At 39.0% G+C, this 14451-nt stretch overlaps 1 protein-coding gene across 2 annotated transcripts; it reads left to right on the top strand.

The window, feature by feature from the left end:
• Positions 1-366: 366 nt before the first annotated feature.
• On the top strand, positions 367-13764 carry LOC139218035 (triadin-like). Of its 2 annotated transcripts, none has more exons than XM_070849571.1 (6): positions 367-811; positions 6026-6224; positions 8406-8447; positions 12241-12288; positions 12682-12813; positions 13552-13764. In XM_070849571.1, the coding sequence occupies exons 2-6, from the start codon at positions 6038-6040 to the stop codon at positions 13572-13574; spliced, it is 432 nt and encodes a 143-aa protein (XP_070705672.1). In that variant the 5' UTR covers positions 367-811; positions 6026-6037; the 3' UTR covers positions 13575-13764. The 2 variants fall into 2 exon arrangements, with proteins under 2 accessions (XP_070705672.1, XP_070705671.1); XM_070849570.1 differs by having other exon boundaries at positions 12682-12843.
• Positions 13765-14451: the final 687 nt, after the last annotated feature.

The following is a 14451-nucleotide window of genomic DNA, read 5'->3' as shown; positions in this document are numbered from 1 at the left end:
GAGTTGCTGATTATTTAGTGAACAGGTTAGTATAGGTGAGGTAAGGGAGGGAGTACTTGACCACTCAGAGGAGGAAACACTGATGTAACATCAGCTGTTAGCTGCCTCTGGCTGCCTCCATCATTATAACATGATTAATAAGCTCTGTGATGCCGAGACACATAGCACAGGAGACTTTTAGACCCTGACCTCTTCACTTTATTCCCTCATCATTCCTCTTTCTCCTTGAACTTTTGCTCCTGTGCACCCCGTTTTCTTCCTCTCTCTCTCTCCACTCCTCCTCTCCATCTGAAATCTCCCCCTTCCTCCCTCCCTCCCTCCACTTCCACTATCTCTCTATTTTGGACCCTCAGAAGGGGGCAGGGTCGCTCTCGGTAGGTCAACCCTTTCTCCCTGCTCCTCTCTGTCGGCCTCTCTCTTTTCTGTCTCACCCTCCCCTGCATTCAACCAGCTAAAAACTTTGACTCAAGAATTTCTTGGAGACCAACTTTAGCCTTCAAGAAGAAATTTGAAACTAATAAGAACAATAGAAAAACAAAGAATTGTTCACTGGATTTTCATCCATTTTCCCGGGTGGGGAAGGTTTTAGTGTATTTTTAGACCTGCGGTGATCCAGCTTAACAACACTGCTGCACGCTTTTTGCTACTGGATTTGAGTGTTGCCTCCATCGCGCTTTTCTCACAATCAACTGGGGCCAAAAAGGATTTAACGAAGGAGTTACATGCTCGTTTCTATGGTAACGCTGCATTTCCCAAGCCTTTGAAGGACTAAAGGTTATCACTGAACATCCAGCAAACTGAAAAGTCCAAGGTAGTGTAAAAATCCATTTCACTCTGGCTGAACTTAACAACAATAATTAGGTCTAAGCACAGTCCCCATAGCTGTTCTTTTTCATTGTCTTTTAAAATATCTGCTAAAGGTTAGCTGCTACAAAGAGTAGCCGCCAAACTTCCCCAGTGTCAAAGTTCATTTCAATGTTGTAGTCAAATAGCAGCCAAAATAATTACCATTTTTGTTATAATGGTGCATGTAAGCTACAGTGTGAGCTACTGTATTATTTTCTGTAAATATTTAATAATTTCTTCCCTTCAGTTTTGAAGTGTACCGTACACTTGACCTAAGTCACATTCTTTTATCTTCACATTTGAATGACTTTTTTTTAGATTTTGTGAAAAGGCAGCTCAGTAAAAATGAGCTTTTACTGAGCTTTAAAATAAAAATGTTCCCTTTGTGACCAAAGGCCACACTGAAACCTGTTGCTCTATTGCCACTTGCAGGTATAATAGAGCACTTTTCCAATATATGACTTCTCCAACAACTGTACTGACATTTTTTTTAAATGATCCGTCACAAAAGCAGGTAACTCCTACTCACTTTCAGCACAAAATGTTTTGAAAAAGTAACATTTCTCTCTTAGACATATGTCTGAAACTCACAATTGACTCTTCATTCTCATACACACCTATTAAACCAGTGATTTATCAGCCTTTTTGGTTTTTGCCCCTTTAGAATTAAACGCTGTGTACAGCACTTGTGCCTCCTTAACGCAGATTAGGGCCTCATAGTAGACATAGTGTTTCATGTGAATGAGTTTCAGAGGAAGAGTTGAAAGCGTTCAGTATTCCATGAGATTTCTTTCTTTTCGCTAATATCATCTCGGGATCCGTCAGATGTGTCTTTGGACCCGCGCCCCCCCTCGGGTGCTCATTACAACTGCATTTGAAAATAATTCAGCTTGGATGTTGAAACGATCAATTACCTTTTTTTCCTCTCTTTTTTCCTTTTACTCTTCTGATTGTGCCATCAGTGGCTTTTTATCCTATACTCCAGAGAAAGCAGCAATACAACAATGTAAAAACATTCAAGTTTATACTCAAGTAAAAGCCCTGCATTCAAAATCTTACTTCAGTGGAAATACACTATCAGCAAAATGTACTATCAAAAATATAAGTACTTGGCCCCTGTGAGTGATATATTGATATATATGACTTCATTATATTGACGCATCACTGTGTGAACAGCATTTTACTGTTGTAGCTGGTCATGGTGGACCTAGTTTGAACTACTCTTTTGCTTTTTGTAGTTATCGGGCCCCTCAGAAAGGGTCACAGCATAAATCTAAGGGGTCATGAGATGATTAATGGGATTGGAAAGAAGAAAAAAGTACTGCAATGAAAATAAATTCTCATTCATTTAATATTAATGAAATGTTTTGTGTGATTTTACTGGACTTCTTTGGGCCTTAAAGCTGGTATTGAAATGAAACCCTAGACGGGGAATCTCTCTGACACAGGGCCCCAGCAAGACACCTCTGGGTTGATATTTAACAATCAATGCAAAAACATAATCTGAATAGAAAGTAATAACACTAGCTGTAAGATAAGGCTAAGCTGTCAGGGTGGGGGGAGGGGGGTTTATTTAGTGACTCACTCTTGTAAGTCTCTTTGTTGCCTTTCATTTGCCCTCAAATACCAGTTAGTGTCCGCACACACATCGTTCTAATTCTGTTCATTCCTTTGGTGTGGAGGAGGAGGCAGCAGCAGGTGTTGTGTGTGTGTGTGTGTGTGTGTGTGTGTGCGCGGCTCAGCTCTTGGTGGTAACAACAGGTGGGCTGGGTCATCTGGTTTGGAAAAGAGGGCACGCACATGTGCACTGTAAGGGGAAAACAGGGGCTATATGAGAGAACAATACTCCAATAACATGGACATAGACCGTACTCTAACCTTTTGTCACTGTAACATCGTGACTGTTTTACCTGCTGTGGATCAATATGGTGGCCTGACCAGCCATTGCCGGGGCTTCACTAGATCAATCGTTAGCTTTTATATCACAAACATACACAAACACACACACACACACACAGGCACTCTCAGCTCTACCTCTTGGATGACACACACATGCCTGCTGTTGTTCACCAGATCAATGGTTGGCTTTCTTGAATCGGACGTAGACACAAATGCACATTCGAGTGTGCGTGGGCAGAATTATGTCTAATTGATTTTGTAGTTTGTTAAACTCTTTGCAGCAGCAGAAAGGTCAGCTGCTGGATCAAAACATGCCAATTCTTCATATTATACAACCAGCTAGATGGGTGACATATACACAGTGCACTCAAAAATGAAAATCAGTTTTTGATGCACACATTTCTGAGTACATGTCTTTTTTTTTTACCAGGCAGAGAATGAAAAGTACGAGAATTGCATTATGGTAAATGTAGGATCCGGCGTTTTTGATGCTTGTCCCACAGAAGACTCAAAATCTAGCTGCACGTGATAATAGACAAGATGAAGAAGGCAAAAGGATGTCACAATATCAACATCAAAGCCCAACTAGGGACAAGAACTGAAAATTAGTAATAGCTCTGTGCATCCCATCAGTGCCAAGCTTTGTATAGGAACTATGTTGAACTGCATCATCCCTATCAAATGACATAAAAATAAGTAAATACATAAATAATTTATGCACATTGTATCACATTGCATGCATTGTTCTCAGGGAATGTGATTTAGCTGTCATTTATATTGTGATGTGTGCACTGCTATTGATGGGAATATTGAGGTGGATGTTAGGTTTCTAACAGGTTATACCGACCGAGCCGACGTGCTTCTTAGACTTAGACTTTCTTTATTGATCCCCCATAGGGGGAAATTCACATGTTGCAGCAGCAACTGTTGAGTGTTGTAACTCTGCTTTTTGCATCGAGTTACAACACTTGTGGCTGTTCACTGTTGCATTCACTGTTTGGTAGTCTTGCACTCTCAAGTCTGCAGGCGTCATAATAGACTGTAAAATGACCAATTCACTCAAGTGACTGGGTTTAACTTACAAGCAGAGGCGGATATGTTCAGGCGCCTGAAACGCCTTAATTGTGTGTGCCTTGAGGTACATATGATATAATGAGGAGGCAGGGGAACATTGTCACCAATCTACACTCAGCTAATTGACAGTGAACCATTAGAGTCCAAACGGCCACCTAATTGTGTCAGTGAGACTGTTATAATGAATGGTGTTAAATGCTTCAGCTGGACCAGCACAGAGCACACAGGACTCATGGATCTGCATCCTTCAGGGCCTCATTAATAACCTTGAGAAGGGCATATTTCTTCCAGATGAGTCAGTCCTATTTTAATTCAACCCTCCACCACAGTGTAACTATCACTTTATATTTGCAGATAAGCTGTGTGAGAGGCAGGCGGAGAAACTGAAGGAAAAATAAATCATCTCAGGCGTTCATCGCAGCATGCCACATAATGAACACAAACAGCATAACGCAGGCGCGTAATCATGTTATGGCACGCGGCCCCACTGCCATACAATGATGAAAACTTTCTTTAGAGAAGTAATTTGTCTTGTTGAGCAGATTTTTCAGAGTGAGATGGAATTTAATCTCCTCATCGCCTTGGGCGATCTCTGTCTGTCTCTCTCTCCCCGTCTCTCCTGCTCGCTCTCGCTCTCTCTCTACCTCGTTGCTCTCGCCCACTCTTTCACCTCCTATCTGTCATTCTCATCCTCTGATTCACTAACATCCATGGGAATAAACAGCTGCCGTGCGCTTTAATCAAAAGAATTGGTAAGATGAACGCAACAGTGCCTGCTACATGCTGTGCTCATATCAATGACAGATTAAAGTCACACAAATTGGCCTCAGTGATGAATTCATGGTGGGAGGATGTCAATATGATTCCATATGCTTATAATACCAACACACATCATGAGCTGTAACCCTGTGCTGCACTCAACCAAAGGCCTCAAGGCAAACTGGACCTTCCACACCCACAATACTCTGCGGTTTATTTGAAATTTTTGTAACAGGTTTGTTTTCATGCTAATGGTCTCCACAGATGTCCTCATTGTACAGAAATCTGCTACCAAAGCCAGACAATTTGTTGCTGCACCAATGCATCTAGTTTTAATGATTATATTCTAAACCAGAGGCTAACTGAATTGCCCCTTATAAATGTTTATGAATTATTGGAATTTGAATGAGGTTTTAAGAGTACACACTCTCACACACACACCCCACACTTTAAAGATGCTATAATAAATGTTTTATATTAACAAGAGATCAAACAACTATTTGTATGTATAAAAAGTTTTGCTCCTATGGACAAACCCACAGGAAATTATCACCACACTCTGCAGTTACTTTCAGCTCTACAGAGCTTTTTTTTTTTTAAAAAAATGTTCAAATCCTTGTTTGGGGCAACTAAACAGTTTGTTTTGCTCCTGCTGCTGTCATAAGGGTTAAGCAGGCAGCTGTTTTCAGCAAAAAACCCATTGCACTCTACCTGTCCAGCACCAAACAGCAGACAGACACAGTACACCACTAGCAAGTGAACATAGTGGAGCTTTTAGCAGCTAAAGAACCGGATATTTCCCTCAGGAGTTGGTGGGGAAAGACTCCTAAATGTGTAGCTAAGCAACTGCAACTTGTCGTATCAACTTACATAGTGATAATATGCCAATGTTGTGTTTCCACTGCTTGCTTTCACTTCCCCCAAGTGGCCAAAAAAAATCAGTTGCTCCAGGTTTTAAGGGGTATTCCACCAATTTTACACATAAAGCTCAGTTTACTGTCCATTGGGAGTCCTGCCCAGCTTCTAAACACATTTGTGTAATACAAGAGGGTCGAATGAGAAGAGGTTGCCGTTTTTACAGTGGGATTCTTTATGTTTAACAAAAAGCTATAAATATTTCGGCCTCTGCTGCAGCTATTTTTCTCCTGTGAGCCCTTGTGCTTTTAGAGAGTGAACTATTGGATCGCTGGAGTACCACTTTAAACATGCAAATCATCAAACATCAAACCTTCAAAATTACTCAATTCACTTTACTCTAATTTGTTTAAATGAGCTTTTACCAATGTAAGCTAATTGCTAGCTGATTTCAAAGTATACAGTTTTCATCCATCATTCGATAAATGAGCCTCCTCAGCTCTTCTTCCACGATTCTTTTCTTTGCTTTCTTAATTTCCCTCCTTTCCTTTCTGTAATTAACCTCTTTCTCTCCGTTCCTTCCTGTTCTCAGCTTTTTTCACCAATGAGCAGTCAAAGCAACAGCGGGGAGGCGGTCCCTGCGGGTCAGACCAATCAGAGGACTTTTTTGGATGATGTCATTTTGACCTTTACCTCACCAATGGCCTGGTTGCTGGTTGTGGCTCTGATCATTACATGGTCGGGCGTCGCCATTGTCCTCTTTGACCTACTTGACTATAAAACTCTGGCAGGTAACGAGTCATTGTTGATTATTTGTTTTTGTACTTATTTTAATGTTTTAATAGATTTTGACTTTTGATGGTTCTATGTACGAGATTCAGAACCGCTAGTAGTCGCACTAGATCACACTGAATGTCGTATATAGGACCTTTAAGTAAAGCGTTGTTATGAATTTTATCCTTTTTATTATAATTACATCATAAAGTGATTATAATGTGTGTGTGTATTGTGTTATTATACTTTATGACACTTTCCTCCAACTCATTTATACCCATTTATTCACATATCACTTACACATTCATATTTCATCTGAGCATTTTTCAACACCCTTGCAGACATTTTTGAAGCAGACTTCAAAAGTGGACGTGCTCTCATGAAAGGTCATAATTTTCAACATCGTCCATACGTCAAGTGAGGGGACACGCGTCATCTCATTGTCCTTTTCAACTCTTGTTAATGACAACATCAAGTCTCAACATCTGTGCTGGCCTTAACAGTGGTTGTGTTTAAAGCAACACTTGGTGTGTTGTGTCTGTGTTTCCCTTCACTTGACAAACGTATTGAAAATCTTAAGGATTTCACTTTCTCACAGTCACACACTCACTAGACTCTAACATAAATTTGACCAATTTATGTACCAGTGTAATAATACAGCTGTGTACATACTAAGGTCTATCCACTCCCTTTCATTTTCACTCCAGTGTTTGACTCATACACTCGTAGAATGGATTGAAAGGGCACATCCTGATGTTAACATGCACACTAAAAACACAGTCACAGGTGGAAATCTAGTTTAATTTAAAGTATAATGGTTCACTTGTATTTCTTAAAGATTCTATACGTCGGCTGCTGCTACAGCCCTCATACATTTTAATCCCGTCATCTCCAACCAAGATTGTCTTGATCAAATTTCGTTTTCTGTGATTACACTTCACTTACTTCATTGTCATGAGATAACAGAAAATGAATTTCCCTGAGTTCGCCACTATGTCCCTGATTGATTAAAGTAAATGCAGCAGTCAAGATTTTGCCTGCAAACATTTTGAGTTCTGCTTAAGATTGCACACTCACTGGCACTGTGATCAAGCTTTCAAGGCTCTACATGCCTATTAATTTATATCTTGAGATAATGAGAAACATCTGCTTGCAGTGTAACAAGAGAAAAGAAAGAGCAACCAGGCCACACTCAGCCACATGTCGTTTTATTTCTGTAGACATAGAAACTGGGTTGTGAACTAACGCCAAAATCAAAACACTGAACGAAACATCTTAATGTAATTATTAACTTTACATGTGAAGCCTGACACTTTGGTCAGTCTATTAAAGACTACACTAAAGCCAGCAGTTGGTTAGCTTAGCTTAGCATAAGACTGGAAGCAGGGGCAAACAGCTAATTAATTTAGCTGCTGGCTCCAACTTCATATTTGGTGGCGCCATGAAATGCACTCCTCCTACAATCTAATGTGCTGAATCAGTGTTACTTAAATGGCAACATTATCATATGTGGATTGTTTAAAATCGTGTGACAGGATGACAGGTTGTAGTTTCACCTCAGCTCCAAGTAAAAGATAACAATTAAAGTTTTGGAACTACTGAAAAAAAGTTATAGTAAAATTGTGGTAACACTATTTTACATGTCCATAATTGGCATTTTCTAATAATTTCCATAACATTTACACGAGAGAAACTGTATTATTTGGCACTAATTAGAGATAAATAGAGACTGCGTTCAATTGCTCTTTGCACAAATTAATTGTCAGCTTTGTCTACAGGCTAGAAATAATGGATCTGTAAAATAAAGTAAAATTTCCTTGTATGCTCACATAAGCATAATGTTAAAGGATCAGCATGCACTGTAGTGATCTAAACAGAACTGACACACAAAGGTCAAACTACCACTGATCTTTCAACCACACAACAGGAAATCAATCACTTTCACTTTGTCACTGGTGGATTTCAGTGTGCAGTTAATTTACCATGATAATAACCTTTCTATCAATTCTACTCATACGTGCTCCGTATCACGTCCACAACTACTACACATCACCGTGTATTTGGACTATCCTACAGTGGGAGGATAGTCGTGGCTCACTCATCCAAAACACTCATCTTAAAATCCTCTCCTCACTCTCCTCCTTCTGTCACCTCCTCTCCATCCCCATGCTGTCAATCACCTGCCATCCCATCCAAAGAGTACACATCATACTGTGATGACCCCGTGTGTTTACCTACTGGTAAAAACAACAGCAAAAAATACTAATAGTTTGGCTGCATGGCTTGCTTGTACTACAGCGTTGCCTCTGTGACAGACCAGACAAAGTCAAGATAAACGTGATCCCTGTCTGGTACGTGTCCAGTAATTCAAAACATGGTACTGTGTACTCAGACCTTGTGTTTACCACCAGCGGTCAAAAGCTAAACATCAGCTGTGACCCGTGACTAGTTTTCTGCCTTAAGAGGTCACGACATATAATTTGCTGAAGTTTTCAGGTATTTCCCACAGAGACAAGGACAGTTCTTTCCTATTTTGAACTTTTCACTGTAGCGGACTGTACTTTATTTCATTCAAAAAACAAATTAATTGAAGAGTGAACAGAGCTCTGAGAGCCAACAGGCTTCCTAACTTATTGTCCCATTAGCGGCTGTTAGTTAGCAAATGTCTTAGCTCACAGTTCAGTCAATTGAGACGGATTTTGTACCTTTGACTCCTGCCTCATAACTGTGGGTGAAATAAAACTTGGTGGTGCAATAGGTTTTAATTGTATCTGTGACAATTGGATGACCTGAACATTTAATTGACTGTTTTGGGAATGTAGCATGTTAAACTGTTTTGTGTGACTTGACTGAGTCAGGGTTGATTTATCTTTTCAGTGATGTGCAATTCAGTTTTGCAAATGTATTTTGTTGTGACCGCTGACATTGAAAAGTCCGTTCAAGTTGATAGGGCTGAAAATGTAAGTCCCTGAGTGAGACTGTGCCTTTTATCCAAAAAGTTATCGATACAGTTATGAATAAAAGTTTCAAACCTTTCCTCTAAATTGGGGAAATAGTCCTGAGCAGAGGAGGAAATGCACAAGAAAAGCAAGTGCACATAGTTATTTTCCATTTACTGAAGCAAATATTTGCAAGACAAAATGTTGAACAGCATTTTTAATCACAAGGTTTTGCTCCAATTATGACATTTTGATAAAGGCCAGTGTGTATAAATGAAACAGTAACGAGACATTTTTGGATTATAAAGAAGAAATGCAAATCTGTGTGTGTGTGTGCCACATAGTGAGGACCACAACAAGTTTTTAACCGCAGAATGAGGACATGTTTGTGAAGTCAGGACATTGTGGCTGGTCCTCATAACTTTAAGGGACAGTTTTAAGGTTAAGACATGGTTTTGGGGTTGAGGTTAGAATTAGTCTTAGAGTTAATGTAAGGGTTAGGGGTTTTAAACATTCAGTTGTGATGGTTAAGGTTCGGGTAAGGGGCTGAAGAATGCAGTATGTCAATGACAGTCCTCACAAGTACAGAAATACAAGTATGTGTGAGTCTAAATAACACACAGACAAAGTGGCATCAGAAAAGCATCCAGAAAACAGTGAGACACACTTATGCAGACATACTGTATCGAAAAAGGCAAAACAGCATGAAGGATGGAAACGCAAAGAGAAATATGTGAGAACAAGAGAGAAGGTGGTGGAGGAGAGACACAAAAGCAGCTCTGCCAACAGTTTAATCAGTCAAATGATCAATCAGTAATTATTAATGTATGTGATTATTCTTTAAAAGAAAAGCAGAGACAGGTGGAAATTCTACGGGAGAAAGATGGAAGTAGACGGATGGAAACAAGGAAGGAAAAAAGAATCAAACACAGCTCTGTGTCATTTAGTTTTCCTTATCCAGCTCCGTGCCTTCTCCACCTACTTTGTGATCTTTTCATCTAAGAGGTTTTCAGGACCCCATGGGCTGCTTTATTTTATGTCTATGGCACAATGTGTTTTATCATTTTAATGTGTTTGCTAAACCCCACAAACCTGAAAAAAACAAAGGCAGAAACATAAAGAGAGGGCAAGAGGCATGAAAGTAAGACTGAGACACAAAGTAGATTCAAAGAAAGAAGAGAGACGAAGAGAGAGACATGGAATGAATTAAAGAGAGAGGGTAGAAAGGCAAATTGGAAGAGAGACTGAATTAATAAGTGGCCATGAAAGGATGAGATGGAGTTAGCAGGGGGGAAATGCTAGCCTTCTTTTCCCGTTGTCTCGAGTGCCAATCAAAGAAATGTCAGTGCATTAATCAGTTGTTTATGAGGATCCATTATCCGACTCCTCCACACCAGGCGACAAACAGGCAGAAAGCTTCTTCCACCTGGGAGAGAAAAAAATAAAGAGATTAATTAACAAGTAACCAAATATAAAATTTCAAATAATTCTAACAACTTTTTGGAATAATTGATCAGCTGCATTGCCTTAAAATGCCTCCAGTGCCTCATTTGGTACCAAAAGAGCACTTTCGCCAGCTTCATTAGTCGATGAACCCTGACTATTACCTGACTCTTGCAGTGTGTACTTGACACCCGCGGTCACTAATAAGAGCAAATATATGCGCACATATATATGCAAAGAAAAAGAAGAAGTCATCCAAAGAAACAGGAAATAAGAATCAGTTCAATTAGTTAATTTGTTGGTACAAATCTCTAACAGGTTATCTATTTATTAAGGATTTATTACCAAAGTATTTATTAGCGATGTATAGATAAGTCATTAAATATTAATAGGAAGAACTTTGGGGTTGTGAGTTTGTTGAAAAAACTAAAATCCATGCCTGATTAGAGATACATTGTCAACTTAATAAAATCATGAATAAAATTTCTAATAAGCCAACGGTTAGTCAAAAGTGAAAGTCAGTCATTTGTAATTATAAATGTTACAAGTTATTCTATAATTGTTCACTAGTTTTGCAGCTATTTTCCAGAGGGCAGAGGTCAAACTGTCCATTGAATCTGTCTGATTAATTAAAGAGCTGGAGGAGGAAGAACACAAATCTGGCAACCCAAAGCCTGCTGTTATTATGAGCTTATAAGGCATGAGCAGTGATCTATGAAACATTACTGATTGTTTTGATAAGCATTAATAAAGGATTAGAAAGTGATAGCAAAGGAAGGGCTAATTTCAAACCACTGGTGTAGTTTGTGTAGAGAATGAAGGGACAGTGACAAACAATGTCAGCGGTGGAAAAATCTGATCAAACTGTGCTGGGAATGTTGAAACTGTGGTTGTGTTGTTGCTGTTTCTTGCTGTGTTCTCATAATAGACTGTACAAAAGAAGTGGATGTAGCTTCCAGGTTTGAAAAGGCAAGTCAATGCTGAAGTGTCTTAAACCTGCATTCATTTTAAGAGCCAGCAGGGGACGCCTCCACTGGCTCCAAAACATAGTGCAATTATATGGAAGTCTATGACAAAATGACCCTACTTCTCATATGATTCATTACCTCAGTAAGGACTTTTGTTATAAGTTTATAGTCTCAGTGGTTAATTTTAAGTCTTGTTCAACACAGCATGATGTTCTTTTTGTAAATTAAGGTCCCATTTAGATTTAGCAATTGTAAAGCATTGACTAAGCAATCAGAGGTGGTCTTCACAGGATAAACGCCACTTCTGGCTCCAAAAAACTAACATGGTGTCGCTGATAAGGCCAAACTTGAGGCTTCAAAGCGGTTGTTCACAAAGCAACGTCCACTTCTTATATAGTCTGTGGCTTTGATTCAGCACGTCTTCTCCAGCGCTGAGAGATCTGTGTGATGTTATATCTTTTTGGCCAATTCCTTTATGTGGCTGTGAGTGATTGAATACTGGAAATGTGCTGTGCAACAAAGGCCACTTATCATTGTCCTCCTCTGTGACTTTATCTCTGTATGGTTTCTCTCTCTGTTGTCTCTTTGTTCTCGTTGCTCCTCTTCATCCCTTGCTACCTGTATTTTACCCTTCACATCACGGTGTTTTTCATAATACTGTTCCTTGTTTCTCTCCCCATCAGGTCTCCCTCCTCCTCCTGCCATTGCTAAGAGAGTTTTGAAGGCGAGAGGCAAGCAGCCATCATACATATCACATTCCCTCCCTGGCACTAAATTTAAATGTATCTAATATTATACAATACTGCTGTCTCCAGTGACCTGCTGTGACCAAACTGAGACACACAGTATCTGTATAATAAACCATATCTTAGTGTTTGAGCTGCATGGGGTGAAGAAAATAACACCTACACATGCGTTTTATATAAATATATAAATGGTAATGTATATACGTGGCATTTAATACACCACCTATGTTCATTGTCTGTTGAGTTCCTAGTATTTTGTTCCCCTCCTTTGCTTGTTCAAGCTCAGTTTTATTTATTAGACTATCTTAAGTCTAAATATTTCATTATATTTGTTCTGTTCTATTCTATTATTATATTTCTTTGCTCTCTCCTACTTAGGTGGTGTCCGTCCTCTAAGATCAAGCCCTGCCGGAGTCCCTGCAGATGTCACAACTCAGGAGAGCACTGATTGGCTGGAGATGATCTGGTCTTTTGCAGCCAGTTTGGTAGCTCCTGATGATGAGGAGGAAGGTATTCACCAGCTAACTGAAACCCTCACATGTAAGAAAACATCATATCACGCTAATTCAGTATTTAATAACAGATAATTAATAATTCTAACAAATTACTACTATTCAGGACATGATATTTACTTGTGCCAAATCATGAATGAAACATTGCAATAACAATTTATCAACATGTAAATGTGTGGAAAAGCAAAGTACACATCCTGTCTACACGTCCTGCAATGTACGCTCTTCTCATGTAGGCCGTGCAGATAATAGTGATGGTGGAGCTGTCAGAATGCAATCGCTCACTGACTAACAGAGTTATAATGGATATGATGCCCTTTTAACCCACTAAATTGTGGAAATACATTAGGCATGAAATAAACTTACCATCTTATCTTCTTTATTCAATTATCAGAACCAACGGCCCATTAATGATATTGTTAATTAACTGTAGTAAAGAGTTGAACTTGAGCACTCATGTATTTCACAGTACTTCAGTGATACTTAATGGTCTCATTCAGATTGATAGTGAGTGAAGATATTTTAGACACCATTATTATATTTTAAACGTAAGAAGCAGGTGCAAGGCCACACAGAAGATACTTCCTGGTGGCTCACCGGCCTATTTATACCTTTACAGCTAAAAGACATGTCTCCGAGAGAAATAACCAGTATTTTTATTTTTCCTCCCCTCATATTTAAACCTGTAATAAAACTGGGACCGATGAACTTTGTTTTCTCCTCTGCCGTCGTTTAGCTTTCCACTCTGAGGAGCTCTGAAAAAGAGGAGTGTGGAGGGAGGACGAGAAGGGACAAGTATGAAGAGCTGGAGAGAAAAACGAGACGAGTGTTTTATGAAGTGGAGGAAAAGGTGTGGACAAAGAAATGGAGGAGGTTGTACAGTTTATCACAGTTGTGTTTCTGTTTGTCTGTTAACTGGAACTTGATGAATAAAAACTGCAAATTTGAAGCCTTAAATGTGGTTTCCTCTCTGAGTGTGATTAAAACACACACTGTTTCCTGGATTTGCTCTCAAATATTAAATATAGGCGAGGCCATCTGAAAAAAAAATTAAATTAGCAGTGCAATAACAGATTATAATATTCCTCTAAGGTCTTTTCAACAAGATGCCTCCAACATGTACACCTCTATGAAGCCCCAGAACTGACTAAATATAGTAAAAGATTATCAGATGAAAAACGTTAAAACTGTAAATAAATAAATCAGTAAATACATTTGTTAGTGAAACAATTAAAAAGGAAATATAAAGCTATATATTTCTCTTTTTTTTCCTTTATTACCAATTAGTTATTAAAATACATTTAAACTGGATTTAATTTAGTCTTCCTAATTATTTTTCAAAGGCTAGAGACTCCATAAACTAACCACTGACCTTAACAATAATGTTACGATTTATATCAATGTTTCTTTCTGCATTCAAACCATCAAACATGCTTGTTTTTATCACTTTAGGAGGCCTTTGTTGCATCAGTTCATTCACTTGTCCCCTGGAGACTTTCTCTAATATTAGTGAAACTGCAACAACTCCAACCCAAATCACAAATGTATTGTCTTTACACATTATTTAAGACATCATTGTTAGGCACGCCTTTCCATGTCGACCCTTTTTGTAGTAGAAAAACAGTGCCCACCATTA

The sequence above is a fragment of the Pempheris klunzingeri genome, chromosome 18 (assembly GCF_042242105.1).
Source record: "Pempheris klunzingeri isolate RE-2024b chromosome 18, fPemKlu1.hap1, whole genome shotgun sequence".
Classification (NCBI taxonomy): domain Eukaryota; kingdom Metazoa; phylum Chordata; class Actinopteri; order Acropomatiformes; family Pempheridae; genus Pempheris; species Pempheris klunzingeri.
This window is presented reverse-complemented; position numbering and strand designations above follow the sequence as displayed.